Below are 23,167 nucleotides of genomic sequence, written 5' to 3'. Positions count from 1 at the left end.
GTCTCGCTCTGTCGCCCAGACTAGAGTGCAATGGCACAATCTCAGCTCACTGAAACCTCCGCCTCCCGGGTTCAAGCGATTCTCCTGCCTCAGTCTCCTGAGTAGCCGGGACTACAGGCGCCTACCACCGCGCCCAGCTAAATTTTGTGTTTTTAGTAGAGACACAAGATGGTTTCACCATCTTGGCAGACTGGTCTCGAACTCCTGACCTCATGATCCACCCATCTTGGCGTCCCTAAGCGCTGGGATTACAACACTCTACTTCTTGAACTGATGATGGTCTACAAGATCTACGCCTCTGATAATTCAGTTAACCATAAAAGAAATCCAGAAAAAAAAAAGGCTAATCAATATCTTTCACCTCCGCACAAAATACTAGGAGTCCTTAACTGTAAGTGCTCTTCTCAATATATGTTGTTGTTATTCAGAATTTCAATTCTTTCTTGGTTTGCAACTACATTTGCAGTGTGGGCTGCAGGCCTCACAGCCAGTGGGCTCTCAGGCCTAGGCCCAGTTGAGTGCAGGTTCCTGCTGGGGCCTGTCCCGGGCCAAGACTCCCAGTCGCACAGTGGCCAGAGCCCGTGTTAGCCTTGGGAATCTGTATTTTCTTATTATTTCTGACCCAGAGAAGAATCCCCCTGTTTTATCTACATTTCGTGCACGCACTTATAAAGACAAGATCTTTATTTTCTTCCTACACTGTACCCGACATTTTAACCTGTACTGTACCAGGAGGGATTTCTCTGAACCTCCGGGATGCCATATTGCCAAAACTCTAGTGTCTGTTAAACCTGGAGTCCCTCCTCTCCACACCAGGCAGCCATTTCTCAGAGGTCACTGCTAGCATCTGGGCAGGCAAGCTCCAGCACTGAGGTCTGGGACATCCCACCTACATGATTCCAACAGCCCTGGTGGGGAGGGGGAGCTTGCCCTCATCAGGTCATTACCCTGATCCTGTCTCAGAGTGCACCTGCATACCAAGAAGCAGTACAAGACTGTCCAATGTGCATCAGACAGCAGCTGCCACGGGGCTGAGAGTGAAACAGAGAAGCCAGGGGTGGGGCAGAGTAGAGTGGAATCCAGAAGCATGGGAGACCAGAAGTATGGGAGACCAGAAGCACAGGAGTCCAGAAGCATGGGAGTCCAGAAGCATGGGAGACCAGAAGCACGGGAGACCAGAAGCATGGGAGGAGACCAGAAGCATGGGAGGAGTCCAGAAGCATGGGAGGAGTCCAGAAGCATGGGAAGCATGGGAGTCCAGAAGCATGAGAGACCAGCCTGCCTGAGCAGCAAGACCTTTCCTTGTAAGTAAGGATCACACCCTAGAGTAAGACCTACCTTAGCAAAGCCTAAAGCCAAACCCAGACAGGAAAGAGAGTTTGCAACTTGAATCCCACTAAGTTAAAGGGGCTTGAGAAACACCTTGAGCTTTCCCCCAGATCCTTACTGACAAAATGAAAAATAAAGCCACACAAACTCAAGGTGGTCAGCCAGTAACTCAACCACCTACAAGAATCAACTCTTAAGGGAGATCACAGAGTCCAGTCTCTCGGCAGGTAACCATGAGACATGCAAGGAGACGAGAAAGTGTGCAAGGCCAAGGAAAACAGCAGTCGAGAGAAACTGAATGTGAGATGGCCCAGGTGCTGAACTTGACAAAAACCTTATAAAACAGCTTTAATGATATGCTCAAAGAATTAGGGGAAATATGGTCACAATAAGTGAGAAGATAGGGAATTTCAGCAAATACTCATAAACTTTAAAAAAGAACTAGATGGAAATCTTAGAATTCCAAAATACGCTAACAAATGGAAACTTCAACTGAAGATGGCAGAAGTCCATCTGCCAAGGACCTCGTAGACACATCAGTAGAAATCTTCCAGTCTAGAAAACAGAGAGAACACAGACTGAAGTCCAGGAACACAGGCTCAAAGACCTGTAGGGCAGCATCAACAGGTCTAACATACGTGTAACTGGAGCCCCAGCAAAAGAAAGTAAGATTGAATTGGAAAAAAACATTTGAAGAAATATTAGCCAGAATGTTCCAAATTTGATGAAAGACACTGACCTACAGATCTATGAAGCTCAGAGAACCTGAAGCAGGCTGAATATCCAGAGAATCACAGCAAAACACAACACAGACAAACCTCTAAAAAATAAAGAACAAATGTCTCAAAATAAAGATTGAAAGTCATGCCAGAGACACAAAGCATACTACGTACAGGGAACAAGGTCAAAAATTATAGCAGGACCAGCCCATGCCACATGGTGAGACCCTGTCTCTACAAAAAAAAAACCACAAGAGTACAAAAATTAGCCAGGTATGGCGGCATGCACCCGTAGTCCTGGCTACTCGGAAAGCTGAGGCAGGAGGATCACCTGAGCTCTAGGATGTCGAGGCTACGGCAAGCCATGATCGTACCACTGCACTCCAGCCTAGGTGACACGGTGAGACCCTGCATCTAAAAAAATTAAAAATTACAGCAGGACGTCAGAAGACGGTGGAACAAGGTCTTGAAAGTTTTGCAAGAAAAAAAACAATCAGCCCAGAACTTTGTAACCAGTCAAAATATCCTTTGAAAATGAGGGTGAAGTCCAGGCGCGGTGGCTCATGCTTATAATCCCAGCACTTTGGGAGGCTGAGGCGGGCAGATCATGAGATCAAGAAATCAAGACCATCCTGGCCAACATGGTGAAACTCCATCTCTACTACAAATACAAAAATTATCTGGGCGTGGTGGCGCACATCTATAGTCCCAGCTACTCGGGAGTCTGAGGCAGGAGAATTGCTTGAACCTGGAAGGCAGAGGTTGCAGTGAGTCAAGATCACACCACTGCACTCCCGCCTGGCAAAAGAGTGAGACTCTGTCTCAAAAAAAAAAAAAAAGAGAATGAGGGTAAATACAATTTTCAAGTAAACAAAACCAGACAATCCATCACCAGTAGACCTGCACCATAGGAAATCCCAATAGCTCTCCTTCAAGCCAAAAGGAAATGGTGGCAGATGGAAACGGACCCATGGGAAGGAATGGACAGTACCATTCCTTCCCATGGGTCCGTTCCTAATAAGGAAGGAAACATAAAAGATCGTTTTCTTTCTTCCTGTACTTTACTTAAAAAAACAACTGACAGCTGAAAGCAAAAATAACATGTTAAGGCTGGGTTTATAATTATTAGAGTAAAACATACAACCACAAACAAGACGAGAAACTAATGGAATTTGGACAAACAGCAGCAGGCGGCACTTCTTCCCCTTCATTCTCCTACAGGGGTTTATCTGAAACACAGACACTGTGCAGCAAGAACAATCAGCAAGATCCCTATTCAGATCATTCTCCTGACAGTTATAATTTCCCCACATCCTTTTCAAATCCAGCCTAAACCTCATCACGGTAATCAAACTTCCTCATGAAAACGACTTTCAGCTCATGTGATATCCACAAATAAGCTGATTTGGATTTAAAATGTCAAGCGCAAAACAAATATTCCAGAACAGGTGAGACAACATGTCAATGGTGAGAAAGCAAATTCCCCGATGTGTGTCCGTCCCCCAGAAGAGGTGGCTCTAAGATGCTCCCCCATGGTTCCCCAGGACCTCGATCCCACAACGCTGCTGTACCTCTGCTCCCGAGCCCGGTCCCGGACAGTCCACTTTCCTCTTTTTCCTGGGCCCGATAGCTGCTAGTGCTGTGAGGTTGGCGTCCCGTTGTCTCATTTGTGCCAGTTCCTGTTGCTGCATCTTTTATTTTGAAAAGGAAACAAGGAGCATCACTTCTTGCATGTTTTTTACCTACTACAAAAGTAATACAGAGATACTAAAGGGTTTTCTGTAGTTTCCTAAATCGTAACTTCTTTAATGTTTCGACTTTTTCAACAGTAAGCATATTCTATAATCCGAAAAATAAGATTTTTTTTAATGCAACAGATGTTCATCTTAAAACTCTCAAAAAATATATGCAAGTCAAAAGCACAGAGACTAATGTTCCCCCAAAGGGAAGTCACCATTGAATTTAAAAGTAGGACACCGTTTGCATAGGAAAATACCTTTGACATGATACTTATTTAAACTTGGCAAACATTTCAAACAGACACACAAATGCCTATCGAACAGAAGTGCCAGTTTCCTCAGCCCCCTCCCGTGGGGCATCAGAGTGCACAGCAAAGCGCCCACGACTAATAGGGCTCACCTCCTTTGCCTTCTGTTTCAGCCTTAACTGTTCTGGATCTTCTTGTCTTGACCGAGACTATTTTTGAAAGAGGTAGAAAAGAAAAGTAAGTTATGAACTAAATGTTTATCATTTAACAAATGTGTTATCTTATTCACTATACAATAACATCTAGGTAATGTGAAAGAATGCATAGCAAATTTGTTAAATGTTTATAGCCAAAGATGAAAATTTACATCACATACCATGAAAAAAGCCAGTACTCTTGAGAATTCAGTACCATTTGGATTTAAGAAGATACAGTCTTTGAAACACATCTACCAATCATAGGCTCTGACTTGACCTGATGTGACCAGATGACAGCGAGGAGAATGGGTCTCGTAGGCTCCCTGCTGTCCTGCCCCACACACCAGGGATGGGACAGCCTGTGGCTGTGATTGAAGCAAGTGCCCCTCCCACTCCACAGTACCCACCCCCATCCCCGGGGAACTGCGGTCTCCTTTCTGACTCTATTAATGAGGAGGCGCCTCGCCTGGCTGTGAATGTTCTAGAACAAGGGCAATATGAGTGTGAAGAGTCCGGTCCAGTGCACACAGGGGGCTCTAGAAACACGTGCTTCACACCTGGGTGTGACTGTGTGGAGCGTGAGGTGCTGGGAATCTTAAGCAGCCCCGCTTTTCAAGCATCTACGCTCGTGCTGGATGAATGAGGCTTCTCTTTGCAGCTCCAGGGACAGCACCCATCGCCTCTGCTTCAAGGACAGCCCAAAACATGCTCTGACGACCCGAAACCCCAGTGACTCAGTGAGCTCATGAGGTTGTGCCCAAGACGGAGGGGCCCAGACAACAGCAGTAGATACCCAGCACTTGCCTTTGCTGCCCTCATCAGGATCTCCCGCTCCTGTTCGTCCTTTCTCTGTTTTTCGATTTGATCGAGCTGTTCAAAAAACTTGAGCTGTGCCCGGACATCACTCGCCTGCTCGTATCTGTCGTCATCCTGTGAAGAAAGTTAAAATCCTGCTTGTCATAAATCTGAGAGCCCAGCAAGCAAAGGGGGTGTCTAGCACCACTAGACCACCCGTGCACAATGCCCTCCCTCCGTCCAGTCCCAATCTGGCGAGGACCCGACCCTCCCACCTCATAGATGCTGCACCCGAGAGTTCTATCGACGCCTCGTCCACAGAATGAAGTCTCGTGTTGGCTGTCTCAGGGCCACACTTGTGGGAGAGTGTCCCTTTTCTGCACTTTGATACTGTCTGATTTTTTTTTTTTTTTTTGAGACAGAGTCTCGCTTTGTCACCCAGGCTGGAGTGCAGTGGTGCGATCTCGGCTCACTGCAAACTCCACCTCCCGCGTTCACGCCATTCTCCTGCCTCAGCCTCCTGAGTAGCTCGGACTACAGGCGCCCGCAACCACGCCCAGCTAATTTTTTTTGTATTTTTAGTGGAGACGGGGTTTCACCATGTTAGCCAGGATGGTCTCGATCTCCTGACCTCGTGATCCGCTCACCTCGGCCTCCCAAAGTGCTGGGATTACAGACGTGAGCCACCATGCCCGGCCAATACTGTCTGATTTTTTAAGTAACATTTACCGTTTTTGCAGCAACACAGAACTACTTTTACAGCAAGGGCTGAGTGTGTGTATTTTCAGTGCTGCCCTGAAGGCGCTGCCTCCTGGCTACGGGAGCAGGCACCACCTCACCCCATGTGCCCTTGGAAGAGTGTTCATGTGACTGCTGGTGAGGAGGACACATTTTACTTAGAAGAGCTGCTTCATGAGAATAGGGCTGCAGCACTCAGGGTCTGCCAGTTCAGCCCACAGCCCAGGGAGAGAGGTAGGTGCCCACAGAGTGAATAGGATCACCTTCCAAAAGGTAAAACCCGCCAGGCGTAGTGGGTCATGCCTGTAATCCCAGCACTTAAGGAGGCTAAGTCAGGAGGATCACTTGAGGCAAGGAGTTCAGGACCAGCCTGGGCTACATCGCGAGTCCCTGTCTCTTTTATTAAAAACACAAAAATTAGTTGGGTGTGGTGGTGTGCGCCTGTAATCCCAGCTACTTGAGAGGCTAAGGCACAAGAGTCACTTGAACCCAGGAGGTGGAGGCTGCAGTGAGCCGAGATTGTGCCACTGCACTACAGCCTGAGCGACAGAGTGAGACCCTGTCTCAAAAAGAAGTCATCCCAAAATCTAGTCCTGTAAGAAATCCAAAACACATTCGAAAGGAACATGGGGGCACTTGGGACCCACCGCCCTCTGCCTGGGTGTGGGGAGGAGGCTTCCAGCCAGCAGAGTGGGGGGTCAACAACAGAAAGACGCTCTCCTAGGCAAACAGCCTGTTACCTTGTAAGAAAAGTTCTTCTGCTGAGCCGTTTCTGATATTTTCTCTACAAGATTCTGTAGCCTTTGTTGCGTGGCATGTGATACATAACTTACTACATCTGGATGTAATTCCGTTATACCATGTTTTTTACCTAAAGGTCAGGCAATAAAAACAGATTTTAAAATCATTAAGCACAGTTCTTTCTTTACAGCTAATCTCTCATCCGGCAGTTACTGCTTTTATACAACCTAAGGGCAGCCCAGACAGGCTGGTGGGGTGGAAGGCAGTGGTACCCACACTCTACCCAAGAACCACCACCAGCAACCATGTGGAAATCACAAACTCAGACAAAACACATGACCAGGTATCAGGTGTGCTCACCTGAAGCTCCATGCTCCAACAGCGCTGCTGTTTAATAAAGACTCAGGGATTAAACACCAACATACCTATTTCTAATATTCTTCTCTGCAAAGGCGCTTGGAGGAGGAAGGTTTCGTCTTTACAGGACCGCGTCAGCGTACCCACCAATTCAGAGTTGGTGGCTAATATTCTTGCACTTTCTTCTGACAGGTTTACTCCAGCCATTGATGCAACATCATTAATGTCATCATCGTCCCTTGAGGAAAGAAGGAAAGATCATTTTAACTGTACAAGTAATTCATCAGGAGGAGGGCAGGAAACCCCACGTGGAAGGCAGGGCCGCGCCGAGGCCAGGCCTCTGTCCTCCCAAGCGCCTGCACCTGCTGCATCTGCCACAGCAAAGACGGTGCCTCGCTGCTTTCCTGGAAAGCCTGACCGTTTTGCGGAAGGAGAGCTGTGAACTGGCGCCGGGTTAGTATCTACCCACAGATGCGCAGGGGACTCAAGTCCAGAGAAAGCAGAGCCGGGAGCAGCACAGGGACTTCGGGGGGTCTGATCTATGCAAAGCTTTTCAAAGCCAGAGGCAGCATTAACTTCTTTTTAAAGGCTCAGAAAAGTTGGAAGAAGAGTACGCACAATTTTTTCCTGAATCACCTGAAAGTTGCTAACCTGACTCTCCTCCACCCAGAACATTCTGCGTATGTTTCCTACAGAGAAGGGCGTCCCCTCCAGAAGCAGGTGCCACTGAGACCAGGCCATGATGAATGACCCCTCCCCAGGCCCTCCCCCATGGGCCCTGGTCCCAGCAGCGCCTCTCCCTGCAGGACAGTCCACATCCCAATCTCAGCTGCCTGCAGCTGCCACGTCTTGTCCAGCTCCTCGAGCTGGAAGGTTCCTCAGCCTCTCCTGACTCCTGGGTTGCCCCTGACACCTGGAAGGCACAGGCCAGCTGTGTGCAGAACGTCCTCTTCCAGGCTGACTTCAACCCCCTCGTGAGGAGACATGGGCTAAGAGTCCTGCTGGGAATTCCACACGCACGCAGCCTCCACTTGCCGCCTCCAGCAGTGGGCTCTGAACACGAGGCCGGGGGCCTGCCTGCCATCTCCCAGGGTCGCTGTGTTCCGGGGAGCTGCTCCACAGCAGTTCTCACGCCCAGTCCTCCTACAGGCTCCACGTGCTCACTCAGGGTCTGGCCACGGCCTGGCGTCCCGGGCGGTCACGGACTGTGACTGGGCTGCACAGCTTAGGGCTCTGGCTGTGGGACCCAGCCATGGGACGGAGGCCACTCTGCTGCCATCCCCGTCCAGGTCATGCCCATGGCCACTGCCCTCTGACACAGGACGGTCTCTGCTCATCTCGTATTTCCTTATCCCAGCCCTGCAATCAGTCTTTTCTCTCAGAAGCCCTTGTCATTTTAGTGGAAAATGGTTTTTAGAAGACGACATCTGAGCACTAGGTGTGCTCACTGCTACTGGCGCGTTACTGTTCCCAGGACCCTGCAGTGGACAAAGCTAGAAACTTATGGCAAGACCCATGGTTCCCTATGCCTGCCGACACACGCTGAAACCCAGTGGCTTGCATCAGCATTCCAATCCTGAGCCAGCCCACAGGGATCGTTCTCCTTTATCCCTTCTGCCAGGTCGCTGACTCCTTGACAGCAAAACACCAAGGCTTCCCGCAGCCTTGATTCTTTCACCTGTGTATGTCCCTAAGTGTCCTCCCTCCTCACTGAGGTATCAGCCTCCTGTTGGGCCCAGGCATGCTGGCCATCTCTCCCTGCTTGGGCTCGGACTCTGGCTCAGGCCACAGCTCCTCCCCAGGCCTGCTATGCCCTGCCTGATGTCTTTAGGTTCGATGAAGTGTCTGGGAAAGGGAAAACGCATAGTAAGACTTCCTGAAATACACACAACTCCACCACCCCTTGATCACAACAGAGATCACATCAAGCCTCTCCCATTGCTCAAGTCCCATAAGCACCTCCCTGACTGACGGCGATGCTAAGACCAGCTGCTTTCCAGGAGGCCCAGGCAAAGCACAGCATTTCTTTTTCTAGAAACAGGGTCTCACTCTGTCACCAAGGCTGGCATATAGTGGTAAAACCATAGTTCACTGTAACACTTAACTCTTGGCCAGAAGTGATTCTCCTGCCTCAGCCTCCCAAGTAGCTAGGCCCACAGGCGCACACCACTAAGCCTGGCTAATTTTTTATTTTTTTGTTGTTGTTGAGTAAGGTTTCACTACGTTGCGCAGGCTGGTCTCAAACTCCCCGGCTCAAGCGATCCTCCCACTTCAGCCTCCTATAGTGCTGGGACTATAGGCACGAGCCACTGCGCCTGGCCCAGTACAGCTTTTCTGAGGGTTCTGAAGTTGAATACATGGAAAGTGAAGCATTTTATACTATGAATGCAATGAACTCAAAATACTACACTATAATAAGAAATGAATTTGCTATTAGTTCATATAAAAATACAGTTGATTCGCTTTCTGGCTACGTGTATGAAGCAAAACCTCTGAGTCAACTCTATGGGAAAACACACTTGTGTGAACATGAGGTCAAAGTGGGCGACGTGAGGTCAAAGTGAGCGACGTGAGGTCAAAGTGAGTGTGAAGCAGCAGCTTCGGAGCCCCTGGCCACCAGGGCCACGTGGGAAAGACCCATGGGCGGGAATGCAGCAGCACGGACTCTGGATTCTTCTCCGCTCTGGCCACACTCCTCCAACGTACACAGGCCCATTCCTTACCGAAACGAACCTCCCCCAGGCTCCTTGAGTTTATTTTTCTGTGCAGCAGCTGCTTGTGCCGAGACAGCGGAAAGGGCTTTGGTTCCAGGTAACACAGCGGGTTTCACCACAGGGACTACAAAACAAACACACAGTGGAAACCACACAAGGCTTTTACTAGATCAACTATGTGCTCTGGTGCTTCACAGGCCCAGAGGCACAGCTACCACTCTCCTAATTAGCTACAAGAAAGTTTCCAAAAACTTCAGATTAATAACTCTAAATTACAGTATGACGTGTAAGTTGTACTTCTCAAGCATTTATTTTCCTGTATTTCATCAAGGTTTTTAAAGTGCGGGAATAATTACAGATAAAGAAGCTAACCATGATAAATATGTAAGAAACATTTAAAATCATACTGACAGTGGTGATGGTTACACAACACAGTAAATGAAATTAATGCCACTGAACTAGATACTTATAATGGCCAATTTTATGTAATGTACATTTTACCACAATTAAACAAAAGCCCAGTGGCAGCTGGCTCTGGGAGCAGCCCTTGGTCTTGAGTGGCCAGGGGCCCACGAGGCCCTCACCTGGCTGCAGCGGGTTCAGCTGGATCTGCTGAGGCGTGGTGAGCATGATCCGGTTGTGAGGCTGCCGCAGGGCGACCATGGGTGTCTGCGTCAACGTCACCTGCGGAGGCCGGATCAGGGCTCCTGGCTTCGGAGGCTGCTGGATCACCTGAGGCAGAACCAGCAGAGAATGGTGAGCATCTCCCTGAGGGCCAGGGGCCACTCGGTCCCTAGCAGGAGGTTCCTCCCTTTCCTTCCGTCGTACCCCACGCCCTCAGTGAGAAGTCCTGGGAAGACCCCGTGTGCAGCTCAACCCCAGCAGGCTACAGGACCATGCTCTGGGCATTGACTCGGCCAGACCAGGGCAGGACGTGGGCAAGGGGTGCCCGTGTGGGCACAGAAGGGGCAGGCGGGAGCAGATCTGCCGCCTGGAAGCTGCCCCTGGGCACTGGTCAGGGCCTGTGGGGGGGGGTAGCAAAGCGATGCCTGCTGACCTCAGCAGCCCAGGATGGGGGAACCACTACCCCCCAAATATTAGCAGAGGTGACACTGTTGCCTGGTGGCTACAGGTCAAGTGATTTTACCTCGTCTGAATTTTCTTTTCTTTTTTTTTTTTTTTTTTTTTTGAGACAAGTCTTGCTCTGTCTCCCAGGCTGGAGTGCAGTGACGTGATCTCGGTTCACTGCAACCTCTGCCTTCCAAGCTCAAGCGATCCTCCACCTCAGCTTCCTGAGCAGCTGTGACCATAGGCGCCCACCACCATGTCTGGCTAATTTTTGTATTTCTTCGTAGAGATGGAGTTTCACCATGTTGGCCAGGCTGGTCTTGAACTCCTAGGCTCAAGCGATCCTCCCACCTTGACCTCCCAAAGTGATGAATTACAGGCATGAGCCACCAAACTCAGCTCCCTTTCTGAATTTTCTATAAGAAGGCTGAGGGCTTTTCTACTAGAGTGGGGTTAGAGCTCCTAAGTCATGCCTGAACTTGGCCCTCAAGGGCCTCCACCCACTGCCCCCAGCATGGCCAGCTCTGTCCACCCAGACCCTGCTGGGCCCCTCATGGTAGGGTCTGCCCAGCTCTGCTTTCATCCTGCCTCTCATTCTCACCTCCAGCACAAGGCAGAGATCCAAAACCTGGCAGCACTGACCACGGCCTGTGCTCTGGCCCTGTCGCCAGGACACTGGGGCCCAGAGATACTGGCATCCCTGTCAAAAGCCAATGCTCAAGTCCATAAGGCCTGGCCCCAAACCTCTGGGTCCAGGTGTTTCATAATTTAGTTGCTACCGTTTGCAAAGGTGCCCTGGCAGGTCAACTCCATGCTGCAGAACATGTGTGGGGGCCTGGGGAAGGGGCCTACAATGCAAACACTTCTTTAATAAAACAGGAACACCCAGACTGGACAGGAGGAGCCTCAGGCAGCTCAGGCCACCTGCTGTCAAATGCTCGGGCCAGGCCCTGCGGTGTAGGGAACCTGTCATCAAATGCCCGGGCCAGGCCCTGCGGTGCAGGGAGCCTGCCATCAAATCAGGGAGAAGCCCGGGTTCTGCCTCCACAGGCTTCAGGGTGCAGGCAATGGATCGGATGCCCTGGATCCCACCGACTGCGCTCTGCAGACTCCACACGTGGTTAGGAGGAGCCCATGGACGCAATATGCAGAGGTGATCCTGCTGCCGAACACAGCATCTAATTCTGAAAACACCCACGCTGCTCGTGTGTGACTAAGCACTAGAGGTCAACACCTGGCAAGAAAATGACTGACCACAGACCGTCCCTGCTTAAATAGAACCCACCTTTTGGGTAAACTAGCTCCACTGACTAGGGAATAGGGAAGTTCTATCCTTACACCACACTGAAGCAAGGGGCACAGCACATCTCCTTCCCTCTGGAGTCAAAAGGAAGGCAAGGAAGCCCTCTCTTCACACAGGAGCTCAGCCCTTCCCAGTGGCCATGCTTCCCTGGCCTTTATAAGGGACACCTTCCCTCCACGCATTTTACCCTGTTCTCCTCGCTACTAATCAAGACAAAAACAAATGCAACCTGAACAGTGCACAAGAGCCAGCTCCCCAATGGATACTCTTCACCCAGCTGGTTCTGACGTGCACACCATCAGAACACACACCGGCTCAAGATGAGGGAGCCCGCACCATTGCGTTTTTTAAGCTGTCTTTAGAGGAAGAAAATCCCTCTGACATTTTTTTAAAACTGCCCTTCTATGTTTGGTGAATCCCTCAGCCCATGAAAGGGAATGTGCTCAAAATGTAACTCTTCTGGTAAAGACATCCTTTCTCTAGCTGCAGAGCAAACGTCATGACTACAAAACCAACAAAGCCAGATCCAAATTGCACATAAACGAACCGCTATGAGCAGCCGCAGCTTTGCCTCCTGGGACCCACCTAAATCCACCCTGCGCTGTGAGCTGCGACCCTGTCTCCAGTCTCCTGCCCACCTGTCCCACGCGGGTGCCTGTGTCTTACGCTTGGACCGCTGCTCCTAATCCAAGAGAACATCTGTCTACAAGATCCTCTAAAAACACACTGCATTCGTTTACACCAGTAACATCCCTAGACAAGACAAGGCGGGGACGTGCCGGTGGTTCAAAGCCAACTCAACTATTTCATTTTACTGAGACAAAATACAAAATCCCAGGGCCTCAACCCTGATTTCTATTTTAACTAAGGTAATGCCTAAGCTTCCTCTAGCAGGAGCCTTCCTGCATGCTTGGAAAAGGTTTCTGAGCCGTGGCCAATTTATCTAAGAAGCTGGAGGGAGCAGAGGCACGGTGGGCTATGTGGACCAGTAAGGCGCCCCTTCCATACCAGCGGTGTGGGTTGCCCCTGCTTGCCGACGCCGACCTGCGTGGGCTGCGTGAGGCTGAGCACAGGGGGCTGGAGGGCACTGGTCACGGTGGCCGCCGTCTTCCCGGCTGTGCGCTGGACTGAGCTACTCAGCACCACAGCCGTGAGCGCAGTGGTGGCCTGCGAGGCGGGCGGTGGCGGCTGCTGCTGGCTCTGCTGGATGAAGGCCGCGGAGTCGGGAGTCAGCTGTCTCAAGGCGGGTAAGCTCCTCTGGGTGGAAAGACAGACACGAGGGGTCAGGGGGGTTGCTCATGTGTCAGTTTTCCTTGCTTAAAAATTCAGAAATATCAACTTTTACAGGAAATTTTTGAGTTAAATAAGATGGATCTTGACCCTCACAGCAGCACGTCTGGATGTCAGGGGCCAGGACCTCATCCCGCCCTCCCACTAGGCGGGATTATTCCTGATAGCAAAATGTCCAAAATGTATTTAAGAAAACAAACAAAAAGAGCCATATTTTAAAAATATTTTAAAATATTTTAACATCACTGGAAGAGAAGATTCTGAATGTTCCCAACACATGGAAATAAGTACTCAAAGTGATAGACCCCAAATACCCTGATTCTATGAATGTAACAAAACATCACATGCACCTCATAAATATGTACAAATATACGTATTAATTTTTAAAATGTGCTGATATCAATGATTATCCAACAGAGACAGCCTGACGCTGTTGAAACCCTTGGTCCTATCCGGTTTTGCAAACGCTACCCCATTCCCTGTTCCCCTCCCTTTCAGGAAGCACGCGCCCTTCTCACCACCTTGCACACGACAGAACCACAAGGCCGCGGTGTCAGGGAGCTCCTGCTTTACAGAAACACACCTGACATTCTGTCCCCAGGCACTGAGTCCCCGGCCCCACCCCTGCAGGGAGACAGGCGCTGTGCACCCTCCGTGTCTGGAGCATCCTCACCCCTGCGCACTTGGAGCATCTGCGCCCCACCCCTCCCTGGCCCTGCTGCTCATCCAGCACCAGGACCTTTGAAATTACCTTCAGGAAAGGCACAAGGTAAGGTTGAGGTGAAGAATTAAGTTCTCGGTATAACCTGCTTGTGAAATCTTCTGCTTCAATTTTTCCATCCTTAAAAATAAAATCCATGTTGAAATTCTGGTGAATGAGATTCCACACACACTTCTGAATCCTGCATCACTCTGGTCTCGTATTTTACGGCTGATTCCGCCCCGAGTTTCACTGGACAGAGGAGATGGGAAAGTCTGCGTGCTACACCTTCCACAGATACACGTGCGACAGGTGCTCACCCTGGACACCGCAGTGCAGCCAGCTGCGGACCATGTCTCCTCCCGGGAGGGTCACCTGTCTACTTCTCGTCTTGTTCTAAGTCTCTTACTCAATGCCAGTCTTTACTCAGTGTTTACCAGGCACCTATTCGGTGTCAGGCATTTTGCTAGAAGGCAGATCAGCCTAAAAGTAACTCCATTATCAAAGCCAGCCCTGCAAGCACAGTGCTACAGGAGGTCACAGCGTGCCAGGGGCCACACAGACAGGATCCAGGCAGTCAGGGCATCAGCACCTTCAGGAGCAGACAACAGCTGTGCTCACCCCTGCAAGCAGTCAGGGTGCCCAGAGTCCACAGTCAGATAAAAGGGAGCCCAGAGCAAGAGGGCCGGATCCTATTTCAGAAACAGGCCAGCGTGGCATAAAGGTCGGGAAGACAGGCGACAAGGTTGGGAAGGCGGTGCCTGGACTGAACCCTGAGAGACTCGGGAAGACACAGTCAGGCGGGCAAGGAGAAGGCACGGAAAGACCGGCCACTCCAGATCCCCAGGCCATCCCACTGAGGCCAGCATACCCCTGAGCCATGAGACAGTCATGGGGAGAGCCAAGGTGGAGAGCCAAGAGTTCGGCCATGAGTAGAGATGTAGAGCTTGGGACTGTGGGTTAAGGAGAGGGGAGGCCGCCAGGAATCCTCCCACCTTCTGGCCAGGAGACAGAGTGCTGTTCACTGCGACAGAGGTTTCGGAAGGGGTGGGGGCAGGGGTGGGGGGCCCGGCTCTGCCACTGGAGCACGAATGTGCCTCAGCTGGTCTGCTCCACAGGGAGGGGGCTTCTGCTGGCTCAGGGTGCGGAACGCCTGTTCCAGCAGGGACTGCGGACACCTGGGAATTTTACAAGAGGTCACACAGGAGTGGGGAGAGGACCAGAAGGGAGCTGCCAGGGACCCTGGCCAGAGTGCAGCATGGTGGGGGCAGCCAGAGGAGAAGAGAGCCACAGACAAGGGACACAGGCACCAGAAAATGGCAAAGCCCAGGAGACCACCAGGCACCAGCCCCAGAACACCCAGCACCAGGAAGGAGTCTCCTCAGCTGGGCCACACACACCTCTGACAGGTGTGCACCCCTCCCCTCTGCCTGCAGCCTTCCAGAGGCGCTCTCCCTTTGCTGGCACAGGCCTCCCAGGCACAGGTCACAGCAGCAATAGGTGTCTGTCCTATGCAACAGGCCTTAGGGAAAAGGGAATGTCAAGTCAAGGTTTCTCACCAGTAAATTCTGCACGAGCTCTTTCACATTAGCTGCTGTCTCTGTAGACTGCTTGCCAGATGAAGCCAGTTTTATTAACGTAGATAAGAAATTTTTACATTTCTTCACGTTTTCCATAGTTTCCTGGATTAAAGTAAAAAGACATAAGTGAAAAATCTTAAAAGGCAGATTTTTGTCACAGCCTTTGGTTACTAAAATATGCGTATGTATAAGAGATACATATATTTCTCCTCTAAACTTCAAGAAAACGCACCACCTCTTGGCCTGTGGACGGGAGTGGAACCCCGGGCCATGCTCCGAGGGGCGGCCCAGCCGCATCAGTCACATGGCCACCGAAGTCAGCATTTCCCTCGGTCCCGCAAGGCCACGTCTAGGAAGGCAGCTATGCAAATAATCAAAAAAGTGAAAAGAGACTCTGCAAAGACGCCTGCTGCAATGTCACTGACCGTAAGGACAACCTATGCCAATCCAAATGGACACAGAAGGAAACAAATAGGAGGCAGACAAGAAAGCAACGAAAAGTGCGCAGCAAAGAAACCCAAGAAGTCGCCAGGTGGGGCTCACTGTTTACAGATGCCCATCACCACAGGCCAACACTGCGCGTACAGACGGGTGGTGCTGCCATTCTGCAGACTGAACGCGACAGTCCACCAGTGACTTTTTCAAAGGCAGGTGTCTGGGCTTTTGCTGTTTGTAGACTTTTGCAGTCTGAGGCCCTCGGGGCCCACCTCAAGCAGCAGAGCCCCACACGCTCACGTGGGCCCCAGACTGTTCACTGCTCTGTGAAGCAGGCAGTAAGCGGTCTGGGACAGAAGGCGGCCCGAGGTCTCAAGGCTGCCTTTTCTGACCTGCGCCATGGGCCTGACCGTCTTTGAAGGCACGGAAAGGAGCAGCTCTTACCGTGGCAGCTGAGGAAGTGGTAGTTGCCCCTGGAACCGTGCGCTGAGGAGTCCCCGTCTGAACAGCCGTCGCCGTCCCAAGTGAAGCCGTCTGGGCAGCGCCACCCAGAACGAGTTGAGGCTACAAGAATCCAAAACACAAGGTAAGCGCATCTCATGCTACCAGCTAATGAGGAGAAGACTAGCCTCACGCCCAGAAAAAGAAAACAAGCCTCCCTGTGGTGGCCAGGACGCCCAGGAAGCCAAGAGCCCTGGACACCTGCCAGTCAGCTGGACATGGGAGTGCTGCTGGGACGCCTGCCCTGTGCCCTGATGACCGCAGTCCTGAGCACCTGAGGAAGGCAAGATTTGCACCTGCATCAAAAACGGACATTCACGAAGCCAGGCACCACAGAGACTCTAGTCCTCAAAAGTCCATGGAAAAAGGCACATAGCGACCAGAGTAAATAATCCTAATGGACAACCCAGATCCCCATCTCTGAGAAATCGAAACAACAGAAGAACGGCTCCTGAAAGCTCCATCCTCCCAGACGCAGAGGCTGGCTACAGGGCAGTCAGGCCTCCACAGCCACAGCCTCTCGCAGAGGAGGGTCCCCAGCTCCCTGCAATCAACCAAACCCACCTTTCTTTACTCCCCAAAAGTGAGTGTCAACAAGAAGCCTCCCACAAAGGGGAGTTTTCAGAGCAGATTCAAGCAATGAAGGATGGGTCATCAGTGTCAAACTGTCAGAAAGGAGCGGCTGCTTTGCTAAGCAAATGAACAGCCAGACACCGAAAGGTAGCTCAGACAACTCAGTGGCCCGTACTCAATTCCTAACATTCCCATTCTACATGAGTTACCAGAATGCAAATGTTTACTGATATTTTAAACTAGTACTTTTCCAATGTATAAACCTAGCCGTCAACATTCTCTCTCTCCAACTTCTTAAACACTCCTTTGCAGCTTCTGAAAGCAGGGGGCAGTGTAAGCCTGAGAATGGCTCCAGAGCAGCGAGCGCAGCTCCCTCCCCGTGGCAAGGTGGGTGCAGCCCCGCCAACCAGCGTGCAGGAAGCAGCTCTGAACAACCCCGCTTCCAGAGGGGTGCGGAAGGGCTGTGAGGAGGCAGCAGGGTGGAGGGGCTGTTTCTAAGTCTGTGTATCTCTTCACTTGTAACAATAAGCATGGATTTTTTTTAACTGAAAAACATCAAATAAAAACCTCCAGGGAAGAAAACGTAAAACGACACACCAAGCTGCTGCTTCCAGGCCCCAGGAGTACCCAGGACCCATCTCATCTTTTGGGAGTTTTCTTTCCCATCAGAACTGACTCCTCACACTTACTTCTGCTCCGATGAACACATATTTCACTGAGAGGATATCCAGATCGTGTCTGCCACTAAGCATAATGCAAAAACTTAACCATAAGCTTCACTACCTTCTCAGAAAAGTCACTGTAACCAAAAATCCAGACGCACCAATCAGAGCACAGGACTGAGCAAGCGCCTTCAGGGAAAACACCGAGGGCGGGGCCTGCACCAAAGGCCAGCACACGTCTCCCTGGTACCAAACCGCTCTTCCACCCGCTTTCACCCACTGCAGCTGCAGCCGGCCGGGACGTGACCCAGTGAGGGTGGAAGAGCCGGGGGGCGGGGGGGGAAGCTGCCCCTGAAGGCCACACCCCCGGGGCTCAGCCTCCGTCTCACCACTGAGCAATGGGAGCAGGGTCTGTAGCACTGAGGCAAGGACTCTGGATCCGTCAGCAGCGCGTCCAGCCCCACTGCCTGGTTCACGGCAGGTGCTTCACCAGCAGTGACCAACACCACAGAGACCTATGCATCCACGGACGCTCACAGACACCAGACCAAGAAAAACCCCTGAACCACTTTTCTCCCAGCTGCTTCCTGCTGATTGCCCAGAGAAGGCTGCTTCCCTCACCAGGTGCGTCTCACCAGCTAGCCCCTTCCCCTCCACACACCTCCGCCGCCCTCTCCAGAACAGCCTGGCCTGCACACAAACCCTTCTGGGCTCTGCAGGCCAAAGGCTGAGCTGTCAGGAGCATCGGCACCACTGGGAGAGGGGCTAGCACCTGCTCTGGGACACGCCCCCCTCCGCAGATGAAAATGCTGTTCTAGAAACCAGCGGCCACCTGCATGGGTGCAGAACCCTTCTGGAACTATGCTCTCACTACAGAACGGGACGTGAGTGGCAGGTGGCAGCACGGCGTGGCAGGCACCCTGCAGGCGGCATGGCCGGGAGTGAGTCCCAGAACCTCCCTCGCCTCAGCATAAGCGCCGCACCATGAGATGAAAGAAGTGATGTCATCTGCTTCCCAGGGTGTGGTGAAAAATTACAGTCCATGTGCCTGCAACAGTGAGAACGACGCCTCGGCCACATTCATCTCAGTGACAGCTGCCATCCTCATGGTTACACACAAGGCCACATGTGCGCACACACACTGTCCTCACCACAGGCTGCTTCTGCTTCAGACATGCCTTATGATCAAGTATTAGTAAGCACATAGTTTTAAAGCCTCCAATATGGTGGAAAGCTTGAACAGTGCTGCTGGTGTTAAATTCTGTGTGACAAAAAAAAAAAAGAAATCCTGACTTATCCCATGTTGGTGGTCAAAGAAAAAGCACTTTCTTCAAGGAGAACCTTCCTCCCCAAATTTGACTTAGTATCCAGTTTAAAAAAATAAATAAATCTCCTAAGGCCTGATCTCTGCATCAAAGAAATCAGGTTTCGTGGCCCCTGCAGCCTCAGCAGATCCGCCGCCCGCCCTCTCACCTGGACGCCGGGCGAGCGCTGCAGGGTTGCACTGGGCTGCACCGTTGTCTGGGCCTGAGACACTTGCTTAATTATGGTAGTTGGGGTCACCTGCCGTGCAATGATAGGTGTTCCAGGTGCCTGAAAAATAAGCAGAGTCACCTAAAACAAGCGCAAGTAAAAGGAATTCCCACCCCCAGGTACACAGAAATTATTCCTTCCAAATGTAACTAGTATATCCTAGTGGGCCCCAGGCTTCTCCATGATCTGCAATGAAGCCACAGTAACTCTAAAGTTTTCTTACCGAAGAACAAGTGTATGACAAACATTTTCCTATATCACAATAAACATATCATTAGGCTTCTTAACAGTGTCTCTACAAAAAGTCGTCTCTGAAGAACGCAGTATCTGGAAATGAGTCCTCGTGCTGCTGGCTTGTGACCTCATTAATAACCACTAACAACGGTGCAAAGGCAGACGGCCAGTCAGTGCCGCAGAGGGGAAGGGATGTGGCCGCCCCGAGGCTAGACGGCCAGTCAGTGCCAGAGACGGGAGGAAGGTGGCTGCTTGGGACAGAGGGACACCACAAGTCCTGTGAGCCCATGAAGTTTGTCAGAGAGAGACTGACATGGAAAGAGCAGATGGCAGACTACAACGCGATGCCCACAGTGCAAGTGAAGCCACGAGTGTCTTCCACAGCATCCCACTCAGCAGACAGATGCTGCAGACTTGAGGACACCGTTCTGTGCTACTTCAGATCTGGGTGGTCTCTGGCAGCCTCCGGCACGTCCGTCCACGTCCCCGTCTATGGGACAGAGGTACAGCTCCAGAGGGTACATGGGTCACATGGCAGGCAGAGACCGCTGATCAAGTCATTCCAGTCTTCACAAACCTGCCAGGTCGTTCAGAGCAGCAGGGTCACAGTGCCAGGGAAACACGGCAGGAGACGGAGCAGGAACACGCAGCGTGCGGGCACGTGCAGGTGACAGTCATGGGGCCAGACACAGACACACGCCGGGAAAGGCGAGTCCCGGGCACTCTGCCCTCCAAGTCAGAATCCATGCTCTCCCTACCACAACTCGGGAGTCGGGAGCTTCGGCCCTGAAGGCTGACGAGGTTTTGTGTGCGTGTGGCCCTCATGCGCCCCCTAACAGCAGCAGCCAAGCCCACTCGCACACAGAGGCTCCAGGACTCTTGGTGCCTTAAGAGTCTCCATGCAGCGCTGGTGGCGGTCCTGCCAGTGGAGTCCTAGCACGATCTCTACTTTGCAGATGAGGGGACAGGCACAGGAAGGTGAAGCCATAGGGAGAGAAGGGAAGGGGCCAGGACGGCCAATCCTGGACTGCTCACTTTGACCCCACTCGGCCAGCCCTTCGGTGGGCTGCGGGAGCTGGTGCCTCTGAGCTGGGCAAGGCCCTGCCACCAAGAGGAGGACAGGAGAGCAGCGCCGTCCTGGCCCATCCTGGATGGGACCGGACGCCGCACACACTTCCCAGTCTTCACTCCCACAGCTATGCCTGGCCCTTGCAGGCTTCCCCAGCATGCGTGGATAGAGGGGCTGGGCAGGGAAGGGGTTCACACTCCAGGGCACACGCGCACTCACCTGTACGGTGGAGATCTGGACGGGAGGGGCACTTGTGGGGGTGGCAGGGCGGGGCGCCATGGTGGTCTGAGGCTGGGCATGGGCCTGCGCCTGCATCTGGGCCAAGGCCTGCTGAGGAATCATTAACAACTGCCCGTTCTCACTCCGGACGAGGACCATTCCTGCAGACAAAGGAGACCTGGCGTCAGGAACGCACCCACCCCAGAGCCCTGAGGAGACCCTGGCCCGACCCCGGGAAAGCTGACAGCCGTGAGAAGAAAACAAAGGAAATCAAGTCTTACACACACGAATCCCCCAAACTCGAAACACACTTGTGAATCACAATGGTGTACAAGACGAGAAACCTGTAAAAGTTGCTAAAAGGCCGTGAAAAAAAAACCGGCACCTGAGCCTTCCTTTTATAAATGAGCCGGACAGCAAGGCAGCGTAGCGATGGCTTCCACTGGCCACACCACGTGCCCCCATGCCCCCAACCGGCCTACACACCCCACAGACATGCCAGTCTCCTTGCTCCCACCTCCTGCCTGTGCCACGGCATGTCGGCTGGGCTGGGCCTAGAGGTCACAACCATGTCTACGGCCCACACTCCAGGTTCTCCCAACCTGCTGTCCTGTGAGGCCCAGACCCAACAGAAGGAGGGTGGGCCACGAGGCTCCTCACCAGAACCCTCCTCTTGGGAGGCGGGACAGTGCTGCCCCCACGCTGCCCTGACACCCACAGCACAGGCGCAGAGATGCGACACAACCCTTAGGAAAGGAGAACCATTTGCCCTTCATGGTTCTTGAGCTGAATCATGGGAAAGCAAATCCTCCCATTTAGGTTTGGCATTAATTTTAGCTTCAAAAAACAGCAACCAGTTAGATCATAAATTCCATTAGAAACAGTAACACAACGGTCCAACTTTTAAATGTTAACTTCCCATGACAGAGGTGGGACGCAGCCGCAGGAGCAGGGCTACAAACATTGCACTCGTTCCCGCGTGAAGACTCGGCAGACGGCCCAGCACCACAGAGCTGAGAAACTAAACACACGTGCAATGAGGCACCGCCACCAGCCGTCCCCACCACCCATCACATGCTGGCCAAGCCACAGGGCACAGGGGCAGCCACTGTGTGGCCTCTCCTTCCTCCCCTTTATGGAAAATGGAAAACAGTAACCTCAAAAAAGATAAAGTAAGGCCTGAAAACCTCCTGTTGGTCCTGACAAACAAGCGTGGGGCTTCCTCCTCCTCTGCTATGAAGCTGGGGCACTCTCAGGGGTTTCAGGAGAGTCTGTGAAGCCGCTGGACTCCAGCTCTTTCGAAACTCAGCATGGTATCAAGAATAACGGTAATGCCTCTGCCTCTCCTGGGCTAACATCTAAAATTCTTGATCCAAAAAGCCACATTTATGCCCATTAAGAAAACTTCCCCCCAAAACATCCCTTTCAAAATAAACCTTGGAGAAATCAAACAAAAACCAAACACTCAGCTGCAGCAAATAACCTGCTGGAATCTCCAAGCCTGGAGCTCTCGAACGAAGTAACAGGAAAGGCCTCCAAGGCTCCGTCTCTTGAGTCTGCGCCCACAGTGCCCAGAACAGCCTTCAAGCCAGGCGGACACTCATCAGCCATGTGGCCGCCAGAGCTGCTGCGAGTCACGAGGGAGAGTTCCACTCTCACCCAAGCACACATGGGACCTGGGGACCCCAAAACAAGACACCTGGTAAACACCCCATGTCTGTGATGGTTATTATGGAGTGTCAACTTGATTGAAGGATGCAAAGTGCTGCTCCTGGGTGTGTCTGTGAGGGTGCTGCCAAAGAAGGTTAACATTTGAGTCAGCGGACTGGGAGAGACAGACCCACCGTCAATGTGGCTGGGTACCATCTAATCAGCTGCCAGCGTGGCTGGGACAAAAGCAGGCAGACGAACGTGGAAGGACTGGACTGGCTGAGTCTTCCGGTCTCCATCTTTCTCCCCAGCAGATGCCTCCTGCCCTGGAACATCAGACTCCAAGTTCTTCAGCTTTTAGACTCTTGGCCTTACATCAGTGGTTTGCCAGGGGTTCTCGGGCCTTTGGCCACAGACCGAAGGTTGCTCTGTCGGCTTCCCTACTTTTGAGATCTGGGGACTCGGACTGGCTTCCTGGCTCCTCAGTGTGCTCACAGCCTATTGTGGGACTTCACCTTGTGATCCTGAGAGTCAATTCTCCTAATAAACTCCCCTTCGTGTATTCATCTCTCCTATTAGTTCTGTCCCGTTAGAGAATCCTAACACAATGTCCTCAAACTCCACACTTCATTCACTGCATTTGAAGACACTTGCTCCTCCTCCTCAAGAGTTCTGAGAAGCCAGGATGAGTGTAGTGGCTCACGCCTGAAATCCAGCACTTTAGGAGGCCAAGGTGGAGGGATCGCTTGAGGCCAGTTTGAGACCAGACTGGG

At 51.8% G+C, this 23,167-nt stretch overlaps 1 protein-coding gene across 1 annotated transcript in view; it reads right to left on the bottom strand.

Moving 5' to 3' along the window:
• Positions 1-23,167, bottom strand: part of TAF4 (TAF4 RNA polymerase II, TATA box binding protein (TBP)-associated factor, 135kDa) — an 84,079-nt gene that overhangs the window by 15,683 nt on the left and 45,229 nt on the right. Inside the window, exons 2-14 of the mRNA XM_011934496.1 lie at positions 20,745-20,905; positions 19,163-19,282; positions 16,398-16,517; positions 15,498-15,620; positions 13,990-14,079; positions 12,957-13,205; positions 10,162-10,309; positions 9,587-9,701; positions 6,932-7,101; positions 6,506-6,636; positions 5,037-5,162; positions 4,188-4,244; positions 3,620-3,739 (exon numbers count right to left, since the gene is read on the bottom strand). Coding sequence (XP_011789886.1) covers positions 3,620-3,739; positions 4,188-4,244; positions 5,037-5,162; positions 6,506-6,636; positions 6,932-7,101; positions 9,587-9,701; positions 10,162-10,309; positions 12,957-13,205; positions 13,990-14,079; positions 15,498-15,620; positions 16,398-16,517; positions 19,163-19,282; positions 20,745-20,903 — 1,728 coding nt within the window. The 5' untranslated portion in view covers positions 20,904-20,905. The remainder of the gene's footprint in view (positions 1-3,619; positions 3,740-4,187; positions 4,245-5,036; positions 5,163-6,505; positions 6,637-6,931; positions 7,102-9,586; positions 9,702-10,161; positions 10,310-12,956; positions 13,206-13,989; positions 14,080-15,497; positions 15,621-16,397; positions 16,518-19,162; positions 19,283-20,744; positions 20,906-23,167) is intronic.

The sequence above is a fragment of the Colobus angolensis genome, unplaced genomic scaffold, assembly GCF_000951035.1.
Source record: "Colobus angolensis palliatus isolate OR3802 unplaced genomic scaffold, Cang.pa_1.0 Scaffold136, whole genome shotgun sequence".
NCBI lineage: Eukaryota > Metazoa > Chordata > Mammalia > Primates > Cercopithecidae > Colobus > Colobus angolensis.
Note: the sequence above shows the minus strand (reverse complement) of the source record. Positions and strands in the feature narration are given on the sequence as shown.